The 27,087-nt window shown below is 38.7% G+C and overlaps 1 protein-coding gene across 1 annotated transcript; it reads left to right on the top strand.

Moving 5' to 3' along the window:
• On the top strand, window positions 1-26,429 carry LOC117328963 (inverted formin-2-like). Its single transcript, XM_033886604.1, is given in 16 exon segments — window positions 1-485; window positions 487-697; window positions 8,175-8,290; window positions 12,742-12,901; window positions 13,695-13,876; window positions 14,079-14,158; window positions 15,789-16,492; window positions 16,738-16,901; window positions 17,263-17,313; window positions 18,188-18,352; window positions 18,443-18,700; window positions 19,048-19,229; window positions 19,968-20,088; window positions 25,082-25,246; window positions 25,457-25,538; window positions 25,948-26,429. Coding segments are annotated over 16 exon segments (3,057 nt in total). The 5' UTR covers window positions 1-215; the 3' UTR covers window positions 26,094-26,429.
• Window positions 26,430-27,087: the final 658 nt, after the last annotated feature.

Raw genomic sequence — 27,087 nt, 5'->3', positions numbered from 1 at the left:
GTGCACTCCCCCCGAGTTGTGCCTGTGCGATATTATCACACACACCAACAACAGTGATGTTCCTCGCCTAGCTGTAGTTACTGAAATATCATAGGCACCTCAACAACTCTTCTTCAAAACTATCTATTGCGCATATGCATACCGTGTGGCTTCGGCTGTGTTAGCGTACAGCCGATGGTTGTTTTGATTAGAGATCTTCCAGTCAAAACGGAACAATGGACACTCCAAAACAGTCAAACGGAGTAGCCAAAGTCACTAAAGCAAGCAGATTCGCCAACAAACGAAAACAGAAAAGGGTTCAGCGACACCGTTCAGACGGATTTGTCGTAGGATTAGACTTAGGGAACTCCGAGGACGAGAGTTCCCCGGACAGAGGGGCCGGGAGTGCGGACGCGGTAAACTTTCTCCAATGGATCCGGAATCCTACCATCGCGAACCTGGCCAAATTACGGCGGTCCATTAAGGGAAATGACCGTGACTGGATGGCAGGAGTTCCTGGAGTTTGATGGTCTCGGGTTCCTGTTCCAATGTCTGAAGAAACTTGGTGAGATTGGTGGGACTCACTTCTCGGACATGGTCCTGAGGATGGAGTGTATCATGTGCATCCGGGAAGTGGTCAACTCCCAAAGTGGACTCGACTGTCTGCTCACTCTTAAGGGCCGTAACGACAACTTATTCGGGAGGAGGTTCGCTTCCGGTACGTATCTATCTCCCCTTCCCATTCCATACCACACCCCATAAGCTTGGCTCCGTGGGGACAGTATTTAGGATTGGTTTCAGTTTATAGCGCTGTGACACGACCATAATAAAATACAAGTCACTGTTACCCTGTATTTCGTTAATGTTCTAGAAGTTTGTTTTTTCCATTGATGTTTACACATGCATACATTGCTTATATATACTTGCACTAAGATCGATACCTATTCTGACAGTACTCTAGTTTTAAAACAACTAAATATGTAAGATACGATGGTAAATATGATCTATACACCAATGCCCAAAACACTATGTTGTTGTGTGAATTAAATCACAAGTAAAACAGTTAATTCATCTGAATTCCACAAGTATAGCCCTTTGGCTATTTCACATTTTAATATAATCAAAACATTACCTCGCTTTGCGGTGGCTACCGATCCGTATGTTAAAGTACGAAAACAAACTACACCGGTTTATGTTATTTCTGGAGATCGTTAAACGCCTCGCTGTACTAACACATCGCTACCTACAATTGTAACAACCTGTGATCATCAAAATAACTGTCTGGCCTGAAAAATATTTCGATGATTTGTTGGTGGGTCGGTGCCAGCGTTCTGAGCTGTGCTAAACACGTGAATCACTTGGTGGAGACCTTGACTGTGGTAAGGATTCAAATCCCGGTATGTCGAGGAGTCGAAGGACTTATATTTAGTCATCAATGACCCAGTGTGTTTGATGACGTCATCATCATTAGGTAGTTGCGAACTTCTGAATGATTCTGAACGCGATGCGTTAATATTAAATTGGTTAGAGAAACAGTATCATTGAAGATATGTTACATAATTTACTTTTTTATTTAGTTTTTCAACATTTTACTCCACATAACCACTTTTGCATGTGGTTAACACCATTCATAGCACGTGTCCCTTTCCGCAATGTGCATCCAATACCGGAGGGAATGTTCCTAGAAAGCCAGGATAGTGTTGAGAGCGATTGTTGTAGAAAAAAAACATACTTACAAGTAACATTGTTGTACTTTAGATCAGCATTAAAACAGTTTCCTACGTAATGGCTGATGGTACGTATTATCATACGTACATTGATAATAGATTTAACAGTGTAACTAAAAAATCCTGAAACTTCCCGGATAAGCATCCCTCCCCCATTGCTGAATCATGAGGACAGGGGCTGATAAACCAAATGTATGAACCTCTTAAGAAGATAATAGGTATCGAATCTCGAGCAGGCTATTTCGGTGTGTTATACTTAACATAGTCCAAAATACATCAATGGTAGAGAGAGAATACACGACGCAGGAATGTCAGATATGTGGATCAGTATTTTAAAATTGTAGTTATTTCTCGTTAAATGAAGACTTGGTATAAGTAGACACGTCGACGTGTGGTTTATTAGTGGAGATATCTACTCCTTTGACCTCCGGCGTACTTCCTTGTAAAACAGTAGTTACATAGCGATAGACTTCCGTGCATAGTTACTGGTGACTAGCTGTGCTGTTGCGTGTAACAACCTAATCGTCTCGATTAGAGAGACAATAAAACGCCACAGGAGCTTCAGAGCTTATGTGACATACTACTACCAAACCACATTGCCAGCGCGCACACCACCATTTGTAATTTCCACCAATTTGGAGAGTTACGTAGCTTTGAACCTCTATCGAGTTGTACACAATGACTTCGATGTCCCGGGATACACGTGCTGCTCAATGTAGTCATACGGCATTTGATGGGGTGGTGATACTTTGAATAGAATGTTGTTTAGTATAATTGTGTAGGGTATTCAGGTTTGGCATTTCAGTGTGATAACACTATAAAACGCCAGTCAGTTGCTCCGTCATATGACCCTTTGTCGTGAAGGCATATGCGATTTTCAAGAAATGCTTTATTGAGTGTATTGAACAACTCTTGAATATTTGTTGAATCTGTAGCATATGTACATAGATGATACTTATTATGTAAATTGCTGAACCTTAAGACCTTGGCAAGACCATGCAATTTCTAATCAGAAGAAGTAAAGAATGTCTGTAAACTTACAGAATAAAGTTGAATATAATTTAATTTAATGTCTGTCATTATGATAGCACAGTGTGGGTCAGATTTACTGTGTATTACAATGGAAACTAAATAGATTAAGACTCGTTTTAAATAGTGATTGATCACTGCGATCGTGGTCTCCAGAGTCTCTGTTTTGTTTTAATCATCTACGGGTTTTGTTGTTGATGTTGTTGCGTGCGTTCGTTTTATAGCTTCACGTTACCTCTGCCAGTTACGAACACACTACGTTATTTATGTAATAGTTTAAACAATAAATCTTTCTTTATTCAATGAAATATACAGTAAAATGTCGAAATGATTAGTGTTTTGAAATTCTCTGTATAAGTTTACATGTTTATGTAACATAAGGTGATCGTCCTAATCCTACGTCGTAGATACTGCTGTATAGCAATGGTTCCGACAGTTCACCTTACCCATACGTACTTATATGACGATTTCTCCAACAACCGAGGCGATGATTCATAGATGATCAGTCTACAACATATGTATATTTGTTTTTGTGTGGTTTACGTGGTACAGCTCAAATGGTACAGTATTCCGAGAAACCGCGAGTATAGCTATAAAACAATTATGATTTACACGTGGGTCTAGGAGTTATGCAAGCACATGTATTAAGTTGTATTTCGATTGCAGTCTGCGTTCATAAAACTATTTTAGATTGTCAGTAACGGTGGTAATTCTCGTACAGTAACGGTGGTAATTCTCGTACAGTAACGGTGGTAATTCTCGTACAGTAACGGTGGTAATTCTCGTACAGTAACGGTGGTAATTCTCGTACAGTAACGGTGGTAATTCTCGTACAGTAACGGTGGTAATTCTCGTACAGTAACGGTGGTAATTCTCGTACAGTAACGGAGGTAATTCTCGTACAATAACGGTGGTAATTCTCGTACAGTAACGGTGGTAATTCTCGTACAGTAACGGTGGTAATTCTCGTACAGTTACTGTGATAATTCTCGTACAGTTACTATGATAATTCTCGTACAGTTACTGTGATAATTCTCGTACAGTTACTGTGATAATTCTCGTACAGTAACGGTGGTAATTCTCGTACAGTAACGGTGGTAATTCTCGTACAGTAACGGTGGTAATTCTCGTACAGTAACGGTGGTAATTCTCGTACGGTAACGGTGGTAATTCTCGTACAGTTACTATGATAATTCTCGTACAGTTACTGTGATAATTCTCGTACAGTTACTGTGATAATTCTCGTACAGTAACGGTGGTAATTCTCGTACAGTAACGGTGGTAATTCTCGTACAGTAACGGTGATAATTCTCGTACAGTTACTGTGATAATTCTCGTACAGTAACGGTGGTAATTCTCGTACAGTTACTATGATAATTCTCGTACAGTTACTGTGATAATTCTCGTACAGTTACTGTGATAATTCTCGTACAGTAACGGTGGTAATTCTCGTACAGTTACTATGATAATTCTCGTACAGTTACTGTGATAATTCTCGTACAGTTACTGTGATAATTCTCGTACAGTAACGGTGGTAATTCTCGTACAGTTACTATGATAATTCTCGTAAAGTTACTGTGATAATTCTCGTACAGTTACTGTGATAATTCTCGTACAGTAACGGTGGTAATTCTCGTACAGTTACTATGATAATTCTCGTACAGTTACTGTGATAATTCTCGTACAGTTACTGTGATAATTCTCGTACAGTAACGGTGGTAATTCTCGTACAGTAACGGTGGTAATTCTCGTACAGTAACGGTGGTAATTCTCGTACACTAACGGTGGTAATTCTCGTACAGTAACGATGGTAATTCTCGTACAGTAACGGTGGTAATTCTCGTACAGTAACGGTGGTAATTCTCGTACAGTATCGGTGATGATCCTCGTACAATAACGGTGGTAATTCTCGTACAGTAACGGTGGTAATTCTCGTACAGTAAGGGTGGTAATTCTCGTACAGTAACGGTGGTAATTATCGTACAGTAACGATGGTAATTCTCGTACAGTAACGGTGGTAATTCTCGTACAGTAACGGTGGTAATTCTCGTAAAATAACGGTGGTGATTCTTGTACAATAACGGTGGTAATTCTCGTACAGTAACGGGGGTAATTCTCGTACAGTAACGGTGGTAATTCTCGTACAGTAACGATGGTAATTCTCGTACAGTAACGATGGTTATTCTCGTACAGTAACGATGGTTATTCTCGTACAGTAACGGTGGTAATTCTCGTACAGTAACGGTGGTACAAATGTAATTCTCGTACAGTAACGGTGGTAATTCTCGTACAGTAACGGTGGTAATTCTCGTACAGTAACGATGGTAATTCTCGTACATTAACAGTGTGTGTGACCCCCAACCCTCATCACATGAATGTCTCCTAATTACAAACCTGATTATATCACCGCACATGTTGTATACACATTGTATACACTGTATCTAATGGTGTCTTCGGCAATAACAAATCTCCTTCACGAATATAAATATAAAGTCCGTCATGAAAAGTCACATTTATAACCGGGATACAAAAGGAATACATAGTTATAGAGCATTTCTATTTTACAAACTTATAATGCATATATGAGTTTGATTTTAACCACACAGGCCAACATAAATTTACCTCGAATTCCTTGGTGGATTGATAATTGTCAGATGGTGTGAAAAAATGAAATGTTTATATTTACATCTCTCCCTTCTTCGGCCAAGAAAGCTCTGACTGCGTTAAAATTAGCGTAAAGGAGTGAAAAAAGGCTGAGCGGATTAATTAGCACGGGAATCGGTAACGTATCTTCGTGACGTTACCGGAACGTCAACTAAACGGCGCCATTTTCAAAGGACTGATCTACGCGTTTTCTCCTGTTACCCGATGATCTCTGTACAAAAAAAAAGTTAATATATCAAGTGAGAGTCAAAAACTAAACTGAAGATTGTGGAAATGACTAAATATTAACTTCTCGAGGTAAGCTAACAACAAATGACTGAAGCGTACAGTTCCTATAGAACATTCGACCACGTCACCATTAAATCTGTGTCAATATCCGCTGTGCTTGACAACGAGACGGAAATTGTGGATTGCAAATTTATTAATGAATTGAAAGCGGAAAAGGTATGAAACAAAAATGTTGAGTTGTTTCTTTTAATTTTGTAACCAATACTGGTTCATGTCTTAACGTAGATTCACGGGAGCTATGCTATCATTGCAACCACGACTGCCGTAGTTATCAACTTCGCAACACATCACGACTTTTACGGTATTTCAACGAATTGCTTGATGTAAATATATGCATTTAACGCGCCATATAAAATATAGCTGTATCCCATTGCGTTTATATCACCATAAATGCAATAAAAACACCATTCAATCCCTATGTTTTAAAATTTTGCGTTACGGTACTCCTTACAGACATTTAAAACTCGTGTCAGTGTAATGATTTCTGATTTCGTGAAAGACATATTCTCAAATAAACCGCCTTAAGAATCAATTTCAAAATACATAAATTTACATTGGTAACATCTTCTAAACCAGAAAGCCGTTGAGATCGCAAAACTTAGCTATATAGTGATAAAAAACTGCCGTGTATCAACCAAAAGGTGTCAAGTTCAGTCACAATGTTAAATATATAAGCAGGACATTTATAGAAAATATATTACAATACTGTTCGATACATGACGTTTATTGCTCTATGTATATTCGTGACAATCAGCGAAGCGTTTACATGCAAGTCGATACTATATAGTTATAGCCTCTAGCTGAGGGCGATACTTAGGTTTATTAACAAAGAAAACATTGTAACACGGCGTGAGATAAAAAAAAAAAAGGAAAAAAAGAAGAAAAAAAAAGAAGGAATATGGTCAAGCGAACATGTACATTTTCAATGTAGATCTTTATACGCAAATCCATTGTAAATATACATGTAGTTGTTAAGGTGTTTTTATTATATCATTCATAAGTTACATAAATTATATTGATTCCGGTCTCATGTTGATGTTTCTGTTTGTGTATCGTGAATAAAGGTTTAATCAAAGTGAAGTGATGTATACCTATTCCAACATCGTCTTGTATATCTGTTCTGGTTAATTAAACCTCATGCGTAGGTAGTAAGGTAGGAGGTAGTAAGGCGTAGATGAGCTGAGTGGTCTGGTGATTTTTTTTAAAGCAAACACAAGTGCCTTATGTTTTACATAATAATATCCAGAATTCAATTTCTCTCATACTCCAGATGAACCTCCGTTTTTTTGGTAGGGGAATGATAACTCTGTCTTTTACCAGGGAAGGGAATAGACAGCTCACTCGCGCTATGACACCACTGACACATGGACTTGTGTCGTGTACAAGGATTTTGGCTAGATATCCATGTCGCGGCACAGGCTCATGTAAGATTCTGTTAATCTAGTTCTTTTAAAATACACTGTAGACGTATAGAGAGACTGACTCACTTTAAAGTTTATTTACAGTCTCCCGTTTGTAAATGTCAGTTATATGTTGATGGATCAGGTGTGTATGTACATGTCGGACTCGTGGTTTGTCTAGCACAGTGCAAATAGACGTATCAAAAACAAAAAGTAAATGTTACACTGACAATTAACACCGATGGGACATTTTCTCACGCACACCGCACGAGATGCTAACCTCCGTAAACAAACACGTATATACCTAATAATAGATATCGATCACGTGACGGATGGAAATATCAAAGAGATGATCTGTAACGAGAATACGACAGATGCCAACAGCGAAGTACGGAGTGTGTTCCAATTTCAGCACCCACTGAATAAAATGTTATCACAAGTTAATTTGTCGGTGATGGATGTTCTTCTCCTGCCAATTACTACACACAGACCTGCGCTGTTTACTAACTTGTGATATATATACATTCGAACACGTTCCCTCCCAAGACAACTTGTTTTCCCTTCAAACTGGAATTTCTTCTCTGACCTAATATCTTATAATTTCAATTAACTTTCCACGATAACACACAGTGAACTATTGAACGTCCTCCCAACATTACGAAAAGGGCCATAGACAAACACCTGTCATGTTAGGCGTCGATTCTAACGAACCCTTTTCATGATACCATGTTTCTTATCCCTAGCCAAAGATATAAATACGTCAGAATGGAATGTATTGAGGTGTGTTTTTGTTTGCTTCCATCATGTGTGTTGATATGAAGCGACAGATTATAGGCCAACACCGATCTTTGTTATCGGGTTCCGAGAGAGCTCATACCGATAATACTTGGATGCATATTTTTTGTATATCGCTGATAAATTAAAGGTGGAGTTCGGATAAGGGAGGTTTTCTATGAGTAGAATTTTAGATTGACTTCAAACAGGCACAGCAAATAATTGACGTTAGTATTTCTGTTTTGCCTTAGAGACGAAAATCGATTGACGTACGTTATGAACAGATTATTATATTATTGGGTGTTTGTTTCAGCTCTGGAGACGAAGAACCTGATGGTGAAGATGCAGGTGTTCGAACTACTGTCCGCACTGTGTGTGTACTCTACCGACGGTTACTACCTCACACTGGACGCCCTAGAGAACTATAAGGTGTGTGTACACGTCACAGCTGACGGACACACAATAGATTATATGTATAGTCCCCTCAGTATTTTGATTTCCATAACTTCAGTTTTTGATTTTCACACCTTTTTGCCTTTGACATTACTGTCAACCCCAACAAGTTTGATATAATTTATAGCTGTATAATGTATAGTGATATAGCTGTATAATGTAGTTTAGTATAGGTGTATGATGTGGTTTGATATAATTGTATAATGTATGTTATTATTGGTATAGCGAGATGGTATAATGTTATTATTGGTATAGCGAGATGGTTAATGTTATTATTGGTATAACGAGATGGTATACTATTATTATTGGTATAGCGAGGTGGTATACTATTATTATTGGTATAGCGAGATGGTTAATGTTATTATTGGTATAGCGTGATGGTATAACGTTATTATTGGTATAGCGAGATGGTATAAGGTTATTATTGGTATAGCGAGATGGCATACTATTATTATTGGTATAGCGAGATGGTATACTATTATTATTGGTATAGCGAGATGGTATACTATTATTATTGGTATAGCGAGATGGTATACTATTATTATTGGTATAGCGGGGTGGTATACTATTATTATTGGTATAGCGAGATGGTATAATGTTATTATTGGTATAGCGAGATGGTATACTATTATTATTGGTATAGCGAGATGGTTAATGTTATTATTGGTATAGCGAGATGGTATAATGTTATTATTGGTATAGCGATATAGTATAAGGTTATTATTGGTATAGCGAGATGGTATACTATTATTATTGGTATAGCGGGATGGTATACTATTATTATTGGTATAGCGAGATGGTATAAGGTTATTATTGGTATAGCGAGATGGTATAATGTTATTATTGGTATAGCGAGATGGTATACTATTATTATTGGTATAGCGAGATGGTATAATATTATTATTGGTATTGCGAGATGGTATAATGTTATTATTGGTATAGCGAGATGGTATAATGTTATTATTGGTATAGCGAGATGGTATAACGTTATTATTACATTTTTACCAGTGAAATATCAAAAATTATTCATTCTATAAAAGTGATATTTTTCACTAGTGAAGAATATCATATTTTTCACTTGTGAAAAATATCACTTTTGCTGATTTGACCAATCAAATTAATGATTAGAAAATACCACAATAATTGACCAATCAGAAAGCCCGACATATATGTCAGCACCTGGACAGGGGGAACTACATTTTTTTGTATGCAAACTTTCGCTGTAGGCCTAGTTAGCATACGGGGTAGGTTTTTTTTGTTGATAAAGAATGTAATGAACAGAATATCTAACAGTGTCTTCAGTAATACCAAATATATTTCACTCGTGCGGCTAATATTTTGATATTTTTCACTCGTGCTGCGCACTCGTGAAAAATATCAAAATATTAGCCCCACTCGTGAAATATATTTGGTATTACTGAAAACACTGTTAGATATCCTCTATTTATTGGTATAGCGAGATGGTATAAGGTTATTATTGGTATAGCGAGATGGTGTACTATTATTATTGGTATAGCGAGATGGTATAATGTTATTATTGGTATAGCGAGATGGTATAATGTTATTATTGGTATAGCGGGATGGTATACTATTATTATTGGTATAGCGAGATGGTATACTATTATTATTGGTATAGCGAGATGGTATAATGTTATTATTGGTATAGCGAGATGGTATACTATTATTATTGGTATAGCGAGATGGTATAATATTATTATTGGTATAGCGAGATGGTATACTATTATTATTGGCATAGCGAGATGGTATAAGGTTATTATTGGTATAGCGAGATGGTTAATGTTATTATTGGTATAGCGACATGGTATAATGTTATTATTGGTATAGCGAGATGGTATACTATTATTATTGGTATAGCGAGATGGTATAATATTACTATTGGTATAGCGAGATGGTATAATATTATTATTGGTATAGCGAGATGGTGTACTATTATTATTGGTATAGCGAGATGGTATACTATTATTATTGGTATAGCGAGATGGTATACTATTATTATTGGTATAGCGAGATGGTATACTATTATTATTGGTATAGCGAGATGGTTAATGTTATTATTGGTATAGCGACATGGTATAATGTTATTATTGGTATAGCGAGATGGTATACTATTATTATTGGTATAGCGAGATGGTATAATATTACTATTGGTATAGCGAGATGGTATAATATTATTATTGGTATAGCGAGATGGTGTACTATTATTATTGGTATAGCGAGATGGTATACTATTATTATTGGTATAGCGAGATGGTATAAGGTTATTATTGGTATAGCGAGATGGTTAATGTTATTATTGGTATAGCGAGATGGTATACTATCATTATTGGTATAGCGAGATGGTATACTATTATTATTGGCATAGCGAGATGGTATACTATTATTATTGGTATAGCGAGATGGTATACTATTATTATTGGCATAGCGAGATGGTATACTATTATTATTGGTATAGCGAGATGGTGTACTATTATTATTGGTATAGCGAGATAGTATATAATGTTATTATTGGTATAGCGAGATGGTATAATATTATTATTGGTATAGCGAGATGGTATATAATGTTATTATTGGTAAAGCGAGATGGTATACTATTATTATTGGTATAGCGAGATGGTATACTATTATTATTGGTATAGCGAGATGGTATACTATTATTATTGGTATAGCGAGATGGTATATAATGTTATTATTGGTAAAGCGAGATGGTATACTATTATTATTGGTATAGCGAGATGGTATACTATTATTATTGGTATAGCGAGATGGTATACTATTATTATTGGTATAGCGAGATGGTATATAATGTTATTATTGGTATAGCGAGATGGTATAATATTATTATTGGTATAGCGAGATGGTATAATATTATTATTGGTATAGCGAGATGGTATACTATTATTATTGGTATAGCGAGATGGTATACTATTATTATTGGTATAGCGAGATGGTATAATATTATTATTGGTAAAGCGAGATGGTATAATATTATTATTGGTATAGCGAGATGGTTAATGTTATTATTGGTATAGCGAGATGGTATAATGTTATTATTGGTATAGCGAGATGGTATAATGTTATTATTGGTATAGCGAGATGGTTAATGTTATTATTGGTATAGCGAGATGGTATAATGTTATTATTGGTATAGCGAGATGGTATAATGTTATTATTGGTATAGCGAGATGGTATAACGTCAATATTGGTATAGCGAGATGGTATACTATTATTATTGGTATAGCGAGATGGTATAATGTTATTGTTGGTATAGCGAGATGGTATCAGGTTATTATTGGTATAGCGAGATGGTATAATGTTATTATTGGTATAGCGAGATGGTATAATGTTATTATTGGTATAGCGAGATGGTATAAGGTTATTATTGGTATAGCGAGATGGTATAATGTTATTATTGGTATAGCGAGATGGTATAACGTCAATATTGGTATAGCGAGATGGTATACTATTATTATTGGTATAGCGAGATGGTATAATGTTATTGTTGGTATAGCGAGATGGTATCAGGTTATTATTGGTATAGCGAGATGGTATAATGTTATTATTGGTATAGCGAGATGGTATAATGTTATTATTGGTATAGCGAGATGGTATAAGGTTATTATTGGTATAGCGAGATGGTATAATGTTATTATTGGTATAGCGAGATGGTATAACGTCAATATTGGTATAGCGAGATGGTATAATGTTATTATTGGTATAGCGAGATGGTATAATGTTATTATTGGTATAGCGAGATGGTATAAGGTTATTGTTGGTATAGCGAGATGGTATAATGTTATTATTGGTATAGCGAGATGGTATAACGTCAATATTGGTATAGCGAGATGGTATACTATTATTATTGGTATAGCGAGATGGTATAATGTTATTGTTGGTATAGCGAGATGGTATCAGGTTATTATTGGTATAGCGAGATGGTATAATGTTATTATTGGTATAGCGAGATGGTATAATGTTATTATTGGTATAGCGAGATGGTATAAGGTTATTATTGGTATAGCGAGATGGTATAATGTTATTATTGGTATAGCGAGATGGTATAACGTCAATATTGGTATAGCGAGATGGTATACTATTATTATTGGTATAGCGAGATGGTATAACGTCAATATCGTCAATATTTCGCAATGTTGTTAAGCAACTTTAATTGTTTTTAAGTACTTATGATGGTTTTGAAAATACCAAATAGTTTTAAAGCTCATTTAATTGTTTTTAAGCACCTATAATTGTTGATTAGGACCTAGAATTGTTTTTCAGCTCATACAATTCTTTTGAGCTCCCTTTATTGGTTTTAAGCTCCTAAAATTATTTTTAAGCTCCTATAATCGGTTTTAAGCACCTTCAGCAGTATCCTTATAAAATCAATTGACGTTCATGTACTGTTACAGATATTCAAGAAACTACAGTACCGCTTCAGCCTCCTTGTTAATGAGCTGCGGACATCTGACTTGACCACTTACAAGACTACCATCATGGCGCTGATCAACTCCATCATTGTAGCCAATGAGAGACTCCAGGACAGGCAGCGAATCAGGAATGAGTTTATATGTACGTTTCGTCTCTTACGCAATCTTTCAGTTCGGTTGTAAACTTCCTGGATAGACAATATATCGAATGCATGTTATGCTATAATCAACGTGGCTAGCCACTGGCGCGAAATACTTGAAGGTTGGCGGTGGGGGTGTTAGTGTTGGCCCAGTCACTGGCGCTTGGCTGTTGGGGCGGTGGGGGTGTTAGTGTTGGCCCAGTCACTGGCGCTTGGCTGTTGGGGTGGTGGGGGTGTTAGTGTTGGCCCAGTCACTGGCGTTTGGCTGTTGGGGTGGTGGGGGTGTTAGTGTTGGCCCAGACACTGGCGCTTGGCTGTTGGGGCGGTGGGGGGTGCTAGTGTTGGCCCAGTCACTGGCGCTTGGCTGTTGGGGCGGTGGGGGTGTTAGTGTTGGCCCAGTCACTGGCGCTTGGCTGTTGGGGCGGTGGGGGTGTTAGTGTTGGCTCGGTCACTGGCGCTTGGCTGTTGGGGTGGTGGGGGTGTTAGTGTTGGCCCAGTCACTGAAGTATACCTTTCGAACATTTCTAAAAATCATATTTCGATGATTCCGATGAAATATGATCTTTCGAATAGTATTTGCATCCGTGGCCTTAAACGGCCTGACGCTAGATATGCTGGCCAAGTATTGCCAGTGCTCTGCTGTTTAAATTACACGGTTTATTTGTACGACAGGAAATGAAGAAGTTTCAAGTATGCAATTGGGGACTTTAAATAAAATGACAGAAAACACACGCACGCACAAATGCACTGGGTCTTACCATAACAGTACTTGCATTTTTGTTGTTGTCATATCAGATCTTGGAATCAACAGCACCATCAAGTCCCTGCGCATTGAGGACGACCCTGACCTTAATTTGCAGTGTGACGTATTCGACGAGGAGTACGGCGCAGATGCAGAAGCCGTGGAGGAGATGAGAGAGGCGGGCAATGTCAACATCAGTGACCCAGAGGCCTTATTTAAAGCAGTCTACACAAGGGTACGGTCACTCGATCAAGCCAAATATGATTTTAGTATTTCAAAACTCCAAAGCAATTTATAACAGTAATAATTATTTGAACATGTTTGATCTGCTGATGTAAGAATGTATTTTGTTCCACATAAGATTAATTAGTTAAAAGGATAGATCTGGATATTTCGAATTGTGATATTAATCGGATCCGTTTTTGTCGGTGTTGTAGGTTCGAGACACGCCCATTAGTTCGTCTTTGCTTGGTATCCTCTACAACATGTTCCAGATTGAGAGTGGAACGACCCAAAGGTACATAGTAGTAACACACGCGCGCGACCCAAAGGTACATTGTAGTAACACACGCGCGCGACCCAAAGGTACATTGTTGTAACACATGCGCGTGACCCAAAGGTACATTGTAGTAACACACGCGCGCGACCCAAAGGTACATAGTAGTAACACGCGCGCGCGACCCAAAGGTACATTGTTGTAACACATGCGCGTGACCCAAAGGTTCATTGAAGTAACACATGCGCGTGACCCAAAGGTACATTATAGTAACAAAGAGGACCGATACGTACATTGTAGAAACACACACACACGACCCAAAAGTGCATAGTAGTAGCACACGCGCGCGACCCAAAGGTACATTGTAGTAACACACAAACACGCGACCCATACGTACACTGTAGTAACACACAAACACGCGATCCAAAGGTACATTGTAGTAACACACAAACACGCGACCCATACGTACATTGTAGTAACACAAACACGACCCATACGTACATTGCAGTAACACACAACACGACCCAAAGGTGATCAGTTACACACAGAAACTCAACATAAACACACAGGATATATGTTATTAAAGGGAAATTTAATAAATATTTATTGGGGTTATTGAATGTATATTTAGTACAATATGTATCGGGTTTATCAAAGGGATATTTAGTACAATATATATCGGGTTTATTAAAGGGATATTTAGTACAATATATATCGGGTTTATTAAAGGGATATTAAATGCAATACATATCGGTGCTATAAAGGGATATTTAGTATAATATGTATCGGTGTTATTAAAGAGATATTTAACACAATATGTTACAATATGTATCGGGGTTATCAAAGGGGTATTACTTTTAGTACAATATGCATCGGGTTTATTTGAGAGATATTTAACACAATATTTATCGGGATTATTTAAGTGATATTTAGCACAATTAGCAAATCTGGCTGTTTTGTTCCTTCTTATTACTTTCAAAAATATTGTTCAGTTCAAAATATCTTTCTTATGGCCAGTTTGGACAAGTAACATAAGCGGGAGTACCCTCGGCCGATACATAATTAGACCGACTAGATATAACGCATTGGGAAATCCGGAACTGAAGGCTCAATGGATGAACGATATAATGAAGTCTTTAGTAAATGTGTACGCTGTTCACTTAAGTTTTTTGTTGTAGCGCAATTTCATTACTTCATAAGGCTTCCAGACGATTTTGTAACAAACCAAAACATTTAATACTGTTTAACTAATACAAAACAAACCAGTTGGAACAACTCCGCACGCGTCTGCTAGCATAGAAAATGACGAGGAGTTTCGATTGAAAGCAAACCTGTTATTACGCAACCAAATATCCACGTGGACGTTTGTAATTCTATCTAGCTAGATCTGTAAAGTATCTCCACGAATTAAATATCATGTTTGATTATATGGTACATTGAGCCGTATGATTTGCATAAGTTTTATAAAGGGACATTAAATAAATTCATACAGGTTACGGAATACCGTTTGAAGTTGTTCATTTGGAAATATAAAAGAAATAAGATATTAATGTAAACATGCGTTCATATAACAATGAAAGCCAGGTTAAGTCCGTCTTTATGTCTATGTTACATACATAGAGAATGTTATTGTCTATTTTGTCTGCTACAGCGAAGGCACGTGGTGTTTCCTCGAGAGATTGACACAGGATGTTCTCACAGCAAAGTCTGAGCAGGAAAAACTTAAGTTAAGGAACGCATCCAAGCTGAAGCTGCAGCTGACCTCGGACAAACGGGTTCAGACAGATGATGCTGTAAGTCCAAAGACTCCACGCCACATTGTCAGGGGAAACCCTTTATCTACAGAGGCATACCAGGGCGTGACGGATGTACTGAATGCGAGGACAGCCACCCTTCCAAACAGTTCCAAGTACTCAATCACACTATCAAAGCCCTCCAACACCATGACACCCCCAACAGCACCGCTCGCTCCTCCTTCACCCGGAGGAGCACCACCACCCCCACCACCACCACCACCACCACCTCTTCCACCTGGTAGTGGTGCTCCTCCTCCCCCACCTCCTCCCCCTCCGGTACCAGGATGCCCTGCGCCGCCACCCCCTCCACCTCCTCCTGGGGGATGTCCTCCACCGCCACCCCCACCTCCCGGCGCAGGTCCACCACCTCCACCACCCCCTCCTGGCGGAGGTCCCCCTCCTCCACCAGGTGCTCCTCCTCCACCCGGATCAGCATCCCCAGGAATTGGATTCGCTGTCATCCCACAAGTTCCACTTCCACCGACAATATCTACACCAGAACCAAAATGCAAGATGAAACACCTCATGTGGAGCAAGATTCCAACGACCGCCTTTAATAGTAAGTATTACATCCCTCAACTACCACTTCAATAATGTCGCACGCAAAATAGAAAGTGTGACCAAAAGCCCATGTTCATCATTGAGGAGCAGTTTTTCACTTCATAGCATTTAGATACTCCAAAACGGTGGTCTCTACGAAAAGAGTATGTGAGTATATTTCAAAATCAAGCTGCTTTGATTCCCGTTTTAAGATTTGTATGTGTCATGGTTCAATACAATGTTAATTTCTCCATTACCTATTAGATGACAGTGTATGGGGCGATGTCAACAAGATGGCTGACAATATACCAGTACAGTATAAGAAGCTAGAAGAACTGTTTTCTCAGAAATCCCTACCAACAGTCTCTGAACTGCGACCTGACTCCGGCAAATCTCCATTGGTTCGAAAACATTCCAGCACGTCAGAGGTATATACATTTCATTTATTTTGATACTCGCTTGATTTACTTTCAGTATTAGAATGGAACAGGCACGTGTACTGGACCTAACTGGTAAATAATATTGATGCCTTTGTTCTTTCGTCGTTGTTACATATACTGTTTTCTTCTGCGTAAATATGTGCGGAGTGAGAAGGATGTTCCAGAAGTCGGACACCAATCCTGCCCCCGTACACATCCCGTTCGTACACACATGCACACGCACGTACATTATAATATATTTTAAATAAGTAATTACGACAACAAAGTGACTTTCCGTTAAGGAGTTACATTGTTGAATGTTCCATGTTGTTGTGTAGGACTGGTAGCTCAAAAACATCTTATTTTAAAGGGAGATACACCGACTACCAAGGAGGAGATTCCAGGAGGTACCACGAAGAAGGTAGTGGAAATGTCAACCGTTTCCTGACACGCCCTGTTTGTCTGGCCATACTGGCCTCCGTAGCTTTGATTGCTGCCTTAAGTAAAAACTAATCCACTTTTCTATGTCCTCGTGTTCTGTGATGTTACTTTGAGAACTGTCACTGTGTTACTTTCTTCCACGATTTATTCCGTTTATACCTTTTGTGTCCGTTATCTCGTCACACGAGGTACTTGGCGGCTTTCCAGTATTTTCCTCTTTATCAGTGTCAATATTGGCTGTTGAATGTGAACTCGATCTCTTGATCTATGCAGTCCTGCCATTTGCCAAACATATTTCTCCAATCTTGTGCTACATAGACTCTTTGCTGTGCATGTTATAAGCCATTCCGCTATGAGAACCACATTTTCTTGCCTGAATTGCAATGCAGTTCTGAGATCTGTTCCATGCTCCGTCCTTTTCCATGTCCCCTCCAGACATGTATAGGTGCTTTCAGACATTGATGCTCTCTAAATGATTAAATTTTACCTCCTACCGACAAGTTTCTGTGTAATATTGTATCCAGCGGATGTTCGTCTCCCCACCAAGCTTCTGCGATGCACTAAAACTGCCATATGTTTCCATGTTTTCTTGTGTGTTACGTTTTCTTCATTCAAATCGCTGTTTATGGGAGAAGAAACATTGTTTTCATGTTATGTAATCATATTTAGATAATCATCATGACTTTATGTTTATGATTTATTCATCCTGATTTGAAACATATAACACTTTGCCTGAGTATACGTTCACAATTGATTGATTATTTCCATGACATAACAGTTTTAGGTTTTATTTCCTACTGAAACATAAAAAATAAACGCTCCACTACTTTATCTTTGTTTGATTGCTTATGCAGATCGCCCTCCTCGATCCAAAGAAGAGTATGAACGTGAATATATTTCTGAAGCAGTTTAGAAAACCGATAGAGGTAGTTATAGAGCTCATCAAGGCGGGCGACAGTCGGGCGTTCGGTGTGGAGAAGCTCAAAAGTCTTCAAAAGATCCTGCCTGGCCACGACGAGGTAAAGTTTTGAAAAATAGCAATTTCATAACATTTCTTCTAGATGTACAACTTGTAAAGCAAACTTATTTATACAAATTCTCACCCGTAGGTAGAGATGCTCAACAATTTTGACGGCGATTACAAACGTCTGGGTGAAGCGGAGAAGTTTTTTTCCCGCCTGATTAAGTTGAACTCCTACAAGGTACGAGTGGAGGGTATGATACTGAGGGGGGACTTTAACGCTCAGTTAGGATCGATCCGCCCGAACGTTATCACACTCAACACGGCCTGTAGACGACTGTTCGACAACGCTTCTCTCAAAACAGTTCTCCGTTACGTTCTTCATGCCGGGAATTTCATCAACAAGGTATGGAGTTTCAAATCCGTTCTTCATTACTAATGCAGTTATTATCTCGAAACTTTTCCCTTAACGTCAATAAATATTAAACATGTTGATTTAAAAACTTTTTTGGTGTGTACACTTCTGTTTGTACGATTTTTTTCTATTCTTTCCTAAATATCATATCCAAGACTTCCAGGGTAAGCTACATGTTTATATGCTGACTTCATCATATTTAATAAATGAACGACACTCTTTCTGTGTTATCGGTCAAACAGACTAATACAAATTCAAAAAAGTAAAATAAGTTTCCTCTTTTCACCAACATGTAATTGATTTTAAAACAACCTCTTTGGTCATATTCTGTCTTATAGGGGTGTGGCTCTGGGAATGCTCTAGGATTCCGAATCAGTTCCCTCAATAAGATCGCCTCTACTAAATCCAACATGGCGCGGCTAACACTGCTCCACCTAGTGGTGGAGGAAATGGAGGCCAAGGACGACCACGCGCTTGATTTCGTAGATGATTTGATGGACGTTTTGCAGAAGGCTGCCAGGTATGATTTTTTTTAACCCAGGGTACAGTTATATGATCACAAACATCTTGGGGATATTCTGTTTTATTGAGTTAGCTTTATAACAATATATAAAAAGGCAAGGCATATTCTAAAGTTTTCTATCTATAATCAGTACTCCGGACAACGACCTTACATATTCAAAGACTAATACTGTGTAATATGAGGTAATTACTGTGTATACTTATTGGTGTCTCTCAATATTGCTAAGGAACCGTTACAGTACGATACAGTGACACTGTTAGATAAAGGATGTCTGCAAGTGTTTGTACCGAGAAAAATACTTTAATCCACTGAAAACTAGCATGAACATTTCACGATGTAAATGATACAAACATAAAAACAATGGTTGATTAAGGGGAAAACTTTATCCGATTCGAATACAATTTGAAATTATTTACATCGGCTGATAAGATGATTGGAATCCAACACGGACGTAGATATTACAAATAGTGACCTGAAATATGAGTAAAAAAAGCATGTGTTTCCGGTGACTGAGGGGAGATAACTCAGAAGCATATTTTGCACTACACATGTAGTACAATGTATGTATTGATCTGTGTACTGTTCATCATTCACTGATCATTATTTTACTGGTAATGAACAGTTTAATACATCGTGTCAGCTATGTGTGTAGCATATCTATTCCATATACCTTGTTGTAGTCTATATATTATATATTATATGTAAATTACAGAACTGACTGTTTTAAATCTGCAGGTTCACACTTGAGAGTACAGTGAACGAGTTTTCACAGCTGAAAAAGAGTGTGCAGGACTTACAGAAACAGATGGTTCATGTAGAGGACGATGTAAAATCTCAGTTCTCGGACTTCCTAGAGGTAGGATATATAGAGACAATCTCAAGGTCTCGGGGTCCTAGAGGTACGATACTTAGGACAATCCTCTAGTTCTCGGGGTCCCTAGAGGTAGGATACATAGGACAGTCCTCCAGTTCTCGGGGTCCCTAGAGGTAGGATATATAGGACAATTCCCAGGTCTCGGGGTCCCTAGAGGTAGGATACATACAATGATAGGACAATCTCAAGGTCTCGGGGTCCCTAGAGGTAGGATATATAGGACAATCTCCAGGTCTCGGGGTCCCTAGAGGTAGGATACATAGGACAATCCCCAGGTCTCGGGGTCCCTAGAGGTAGGATATATAGGACAATTCCCAGGTCTCGGGGTCCCTAGAGGTAGGATACATACAATGATAGGACAATCTCAAGGTCTCGGGGTCCCTAGAGGTAGGATATATAGGACAATCTCCAGGTCTCGGGGTCCCTAGAGGTAGGATACATAGGACAATCTCCAGGTCTCGGGGTCCCTAGAGGTAGGATATATAGGACAATCTCCAGGTCTCGGGGTCCCTAGAGGAAGGATACATAGGACAATCTCAAGGTCTCGGGTTCCTAGAGGTACGATACATAGGACAATTCCCAGGTCTCAGGGTCCCTAGAGGTAGGATACATACAATGATAGGACAATCTCCAGGTCTCGGGGTCCCTAGGGGTAGGATACATAGGACAATCTCAAGGTCTCGGGGTCCCTAGAGGTAGGATATATAGGACAATCTCCAGGTCTCGGGGTCCCTAGAGGTAGGATACATAGGACAATCTCCAGGTCTCGGGGTTCCTAGAGGTAGGATACATAGGACAATCTCCAGGTCTCGGGGTCCCTAGAGGTAGGATATATAGGACAATCTCCAGGTCTCGGGGTCCCTAGAGGTAGGATATATAGGACAATCTCCAGGTCTCGGGGTCCCTAGAGGTAGGATACATAGGACAATCTCCAGGTCTCGGGGTCCCTAGAGGTAGGATACATAGGACAATCTCCAGGTCTCGGGGTTCCTAGAGGTAGGATACATAGGACAATCTCATGGTCTCAGGGTCCCTAGAGGTACGATATATAGGACAATCTCCAGGTCTCGGGGTCCCTAGAGGTAGGATATATAGGACAATCTCCAGGTCTCGGGGTCCCTAGAGGAAGGATACATAGGACAATCTCAAGGTCTCGGGGTTCCTAGAGGTAGGATACATAGGACAATCTCCAGGTCTCGGGGTTCCTAGAGGTACGATACATAGGACAATCTCAAGGTCTCGGGTTCCTAGAGGTACGATACATAGGACAATTCCCAGGTCTCAGGGTCCCTAGAGGTAGGATATATAGGACAATCTCCAGGTCTCGGGGTCCCTAGAGGTAGGATATATAGGACAATCTCCAGGTCTCGGGGTCCCTAGAGGTAGGATATATAGGACAATCTCCAGGTCTCGGGGTCCCTAGAGGTAGGATATATAGGACAATCTCCAGGTCTCGGGGTCCCTAGAGGTAGGGTACATAGGACAATCTCAAGGTCTCGGGTTCCTAGAGGTACGATACATAGGACAATTCCCAGGTCTCAGGGTCCCTAGAGGTAGGATACATACAATGATAGGACAATCTCAAGGTCTCGGGGTCCCTAGGGGTAGGATACATAGGACAATCTCAAGGTCTCGGGGTCCCTAGAGGTAGGATATATAGGACAATCTCAAGGTCTCGGGGTCCCTAGAGGTAGGATATATAGGACAATCTCCAGGTCTCGGGGTTCCTAGAGGTAGGATATATAGGACAATCTCCAGGTCTCGGGGTCCCTAGAGGTAGGATACATAGGACAATCTCAAGGTCTCGGGGTTCCTAGAGGTACGATACATAGGACAATCTCCAGGTCTCGGGGTTCCTAGAGGTACGATACTTAGGACAATCCCCAGATCTCGGGGTTCCTAGAGGTAGGATACATAGGACAATTCCCAGGTCTCGGAGTCCCTAGAGGTAGGATACATAGGACAATCTCAAGGTCTCGGGGTTCCTAGATGTAGGATACATAGGACAATCCCCAGGTCTCGGGGTCCCTAGAGGTACGATACTTAGGACAATCCTCCAGTTCGTTTCAATATAGCGTCCGTATATTCATACACTAATATTACATACTTATCTACACGTCCTAACTCAAATGAGGCCCTAAATGACTTCAACTGTCGATCGGCCGCAAAGCAACACAGAGACAAAGGATTTTTCATATTATTATATAGCGGTTTTGTTTGCACATTGATACTCTCTTATTGTTTCATTGTTTATCTCTATGTATGAGAATTATTCCTTTCATATTTACGCTTTGATCCAGTCAGTTAGTGCTAGTTTTGTGAATAGGGTCTCCAAACAGTCTCTCTGTCACAGATTAGGGACATTCATTGGCTGCTTGTGCACTGTCTCTAGTATTCTGACTTTGGGCCAGCTTGGCGCTCGGACGAAATAGAGACAAGAATGAAAACAGACGGAAAGAGGAAGTACAATAAAATTCTACGAGTAGACATCTTCTTCCAAAAACCATGATCATATATCCCTTTTTATCCACATTTTAGCTACTGTTATTTATGAACTGTACATAAAACTAGAAGGAACAATTTGTGTGTATATAATCTATTGTAATGAACTGTGAGGTATGGGGAACTCGCTTTACGCTACATATCGCAAGCAAAACCAGACACGTCTTTTCTGTTCCAAGTCTTTATAAAGAATCCAAATGTATCTCACAAACGAAAAGAATTACAACAAAGGGGAATAACTCATATACATATGGAGTTAGATTATCTCCCCTAGACTGTACAATTATGTGATCTCGTAACACCCATACAACCTACATACACAACATCCCCGCCCACAAAATAAAATTTGGCATACACAATTTTACCATGGGTGTACGGGATTATCATAAATGATGAAAAGGTGAAAATAATATCGAACCAAATCAATATACTGTATTTGACCTGTTACGAAAATGTTAGAAAATTGTTGAAAATAAAGTACTGTAACCAGAAAATAATGTCCAAAATTTGCATCAATGATATGTACCTGGTAGTATTAAAATCATTCTCATACAATGCAATTCCTGATAACTAACTCTCACACTTGCACTTTCCATTGAGCTCAATATGGATCACACATACAACATCCAGACAACAATAGCAAAGATGAAAGAGATTTTACATACAGATGACTTCAGATATTCAGCTAAGCATATCAAGTTAAACTTCTGTAACGTTCTATCAAGCTCAAGATTCAATAAACTTATATAAGACAATATTGATACATGTTTAAGAGATATCCAAATAGTTTGTTCTGGCATTACTCAACTAACTGCGTATATCATTGCAGCATCATCATGTTGCGTCATAAGACCATGTGATTAAAAGTTATAGAGTAATGAACCGTAATAAATCTTTTAACTAATCAAACAATATATAACATTAACCTGCCAGCTTTATACTTATTCCTATCAGCCTTGCCGTAGCTTCATATACGCGCTGAAAAAGATCTCGGCATGGCCTTATGGTTCTTCAATCAAAACACAAATATAATATCTAAATATTACTAAATACATACCAAAGCACAGAATTCCATGGCAAACTACATGACATACAACATAATACCATCCTAAATCTATCCAATGACATATGCTCATCCTAGTATAAATTGTTAACCAATATGACATATTATCACAGTAATATCAGCAGAGATTTCGCTCTTAATTGATAGTGTATTTCTGATATAATTAATCTGAGAAAACATTCATAGTATTTGGAAAACAAAGATGTTGTGCTATATAATTAAAACATGGCAAAAGAGCAATAATAATCAACATTAATGAATCAAGAGCTAGATAAAAGGTACATATTTTTTTGTTGAATATAATAAATGTCTAGTTCAGATTCTTCATTTGTTGCAAGTCGAACGTCACTGCTAGCTATAGTAGGTTGAAAATAAGTTCAAATATCGGTATGTAGTCCAGATATCTTTGGGTAGACCAGTTTGATATAAGTTGAAGCTGTCAGACTGGAACTGGAACCGAGATGAAATGTTAATGGAAAATTAACTGCAACAAGCCAACAACTGAATTCAGCGAAATACCGTCAGCATTATCCTGGGGTCATGGTTAGACGCTAGGTACAATGTACAGATCTGGGTAAAGGAATACTTTTCCTAGGAAGAACGGAGTAAATTAAATGAAACCGCGGACCGTAGTCACACTCAGATCCTCCATCTATCAGTATCATCATGTTGGTGACGTCATCGCACATTGTATGAAATATAAAGTCATAAACAGTGGAACATGGAATGTTTCTTCTTGCATCAATACACATGTATAAATCCGATATATTATAAATGTCATCAATTGATAAATGCTTTCAGTGGTTTTGATAGTGTGAATACGTCAGAAGTCCACATGTACATCTTCCCGCAAAAAAGCACATGGCGTGAAATGTCTGATGTCTGGCCGACGAGCCGAGGCTGACTCGCCGGCCACACCGGCGAATATACAATAAAAAGTTACATAATAGTAGATGAACACCAACCGGATTTAGATTCTCCACCATGTAATGAACTGTGAGGTATGGGGAACTCGCTTTACGCTACATATCGCAAGCAAAACCAGACACGTCTTTTCTGTTCCAAGTCTTTATAAAGAATACAAATGTATCTCACAAACGAAAAGAATTACAACAAAGGGGAATAACTCATATACATATGGAGTTAGATTATCTCCCCTAGACTGTACAATTATGTGATCTCGTAACACCCATACAACCTACATACACAACACTATATTCACAACCAGGAAGTGTAATATTATTATAATTATTGGAAAAATTTAGTAATCAGTGCACAGCCGGCATATAAACATGCATGGGGATGCAAATGACAATCAAGTGTCATCAAACAAGCTACAGCAAGCTTTCAACGAAACGAAGACTGTGATTTTGTATGTTAAACATACATTTACATATGCTTTCTTACCAGGATGCGGAGGCGGATTTAGAGGACGTTGAAGAAGGAATCGAACGCATCCGTAAACTTTCCACACGATTAGCACAACATTATTGTGAGAACGAACGGACATTCAAGCTGGACGAGTTTTTGGATACATTCCGAGATTTTTGTGAAAAGATCAAAGCTTGCCAACAGGTATGTTTGTGGCCGAGTGTACAACATTTCTATGTTCTATCCTCCATATCTGTTATAGTAGCAGTTAGGTTCGGGAGAAATTAAAGGCTGTATACTAGTGGAGATATCGGTACCTTAATGCCACTAAAATCCCCCTTCAGGCGTATCACGTCGTCAGTACTTCAGTATAAATGTCTTTTAATTTTATATGGAAAATATTATTCACTTCAGGAAATACAGTCTAAGAAACAGGAAGCAGAATCCGCTGAGAAGAGGAAGAAAGTGAAGGAGGACATCCAGGAACGCCGAAAAAGTAGGTCAACCGTACACAACTTTCCTACCGATTCGTTTTGCTTCGGAAATGAAATTGAAACTGAATCTTTACTTTAAGATTATATTGTCGATACGTAGGAGACGTCGCTTAGTCTTCCGGAACATCTGACCCGGGTTTCATCAACATTCTTCAACTTAAAATTTTCGATAGGAAAACTCTATCGGATTTAACTGAAAATTTTACTTAAGACATTTTCCTAACAATTTTAATGCTTTCCTATTGAACATTTTCAGTTAAGGGATTTCCTTTTTAAGGGATATTGATGAAACGGGGTCCTGGTTTTCTTGTTTACCTTCTGTCTTAACGTTACGTACACAAGATTTTTTTTCCTTGTTTACAAGTGTAAAATCACGTAATGATTTCCTTCTCTTGGATATTTTATCCATAGATACCCTGTCTCCTTTCGGACTTACCCAGGACCGTAATATTGTGGATAACATCGTCAGCGAGATACGCAACGGGAAAGTGTTACGGAGGCTCTCACTTCGTAAAAAGAATGGGGACTACTCTACTGCCAGGTCTGGAGGAAAGTGACCAATGGGAGGACAGTTTACAACTCCTAAGACTGTGATAATCTCGGTGACATTTATCCGTGCAGATAAAATAATGAACTCGTGCTGTTGTTCAATGTCGATCCGTTGTCTTCAGCCGATTTGTTTATCGTGTCTGATCTCTGAAGCCATGTAGAAGTTTATTGTGTTCAAGTTATCCAACCTTATACAATCGGTCTTGACATAGGAAACCTAAATATGCCGTGTGTCGGACACTGTCGGAAATGATCATATCGGACCCAAACTCTCTAGTCTGTCAGCATGTCTGGTTATTGTGTAATATTTATTGTGAATAAATTACTGATATTTCTAGATACTTGATTGATCTTACTTTGTAAATGTTACCTACAGTTATTAGTAGTTATAGAAAGAAAACGTAGTAAGTAGTTCAAATACTAACCAGAGGCAGACGCTTGTGTTTCATGTCTTTTATCATTTATATGTAGGTTAAGTTCAATATGATGCACTGTAGGTAGGTCAGTTTAATGAAGACTCCAGTTTAAATCGTCCTACCTGTTGCCATCGAGCGAGTCTTTAAGTTTGAATTTGAATGTGATCCAGTGCGTTTCCATGTAGTCGTTATACTCGTGTTAACTTGACATCAATTCTCTAATATGTGTATGGTGTAATACAGGTAGACGGTATCTTATAATTTAACAGTCCTCACTCTTAAAATGACGAGTTTACCTGTAAGATAATGACAATGTAGTATTTTCATTACAGTACTGCACATATGTAAAAATGTAGGTAAAGTCTGGTGCACTTGACAGTTGGCCACTGAAAATTACACACAATGTATGTTTCTTCCACTACTACTGTTAGACAATGATCACAAATACAATATCTAATATGGCTGAATTTAATCTCCAAAACTCTGTATGATTCGCTCAAAGCCCAAAAAAGATTTCGATACTTCATGATATTGACTGCAAAGTCCTGATTCCCAGCATCTGTAATTTCCAGAGTCCCTCGACATC

The sequence above is a fragment of the Pecten maximus genome, chromosome 6 (genome assembly GCF_902652985.1).
Source record: "Pecten maximus chromosome 6, xPecMax1.1, whole genome shotgun sequence".
NCBI classification, from domain to species: Eukaryota; Metazoa; Mollusca; class Bivalvia; order Pectinida; family Pectinidae; genus Pecten; species Pecten maximus.
This window is presented reverse-complemented; position numbering and strand designations above follow the sequence as displayed.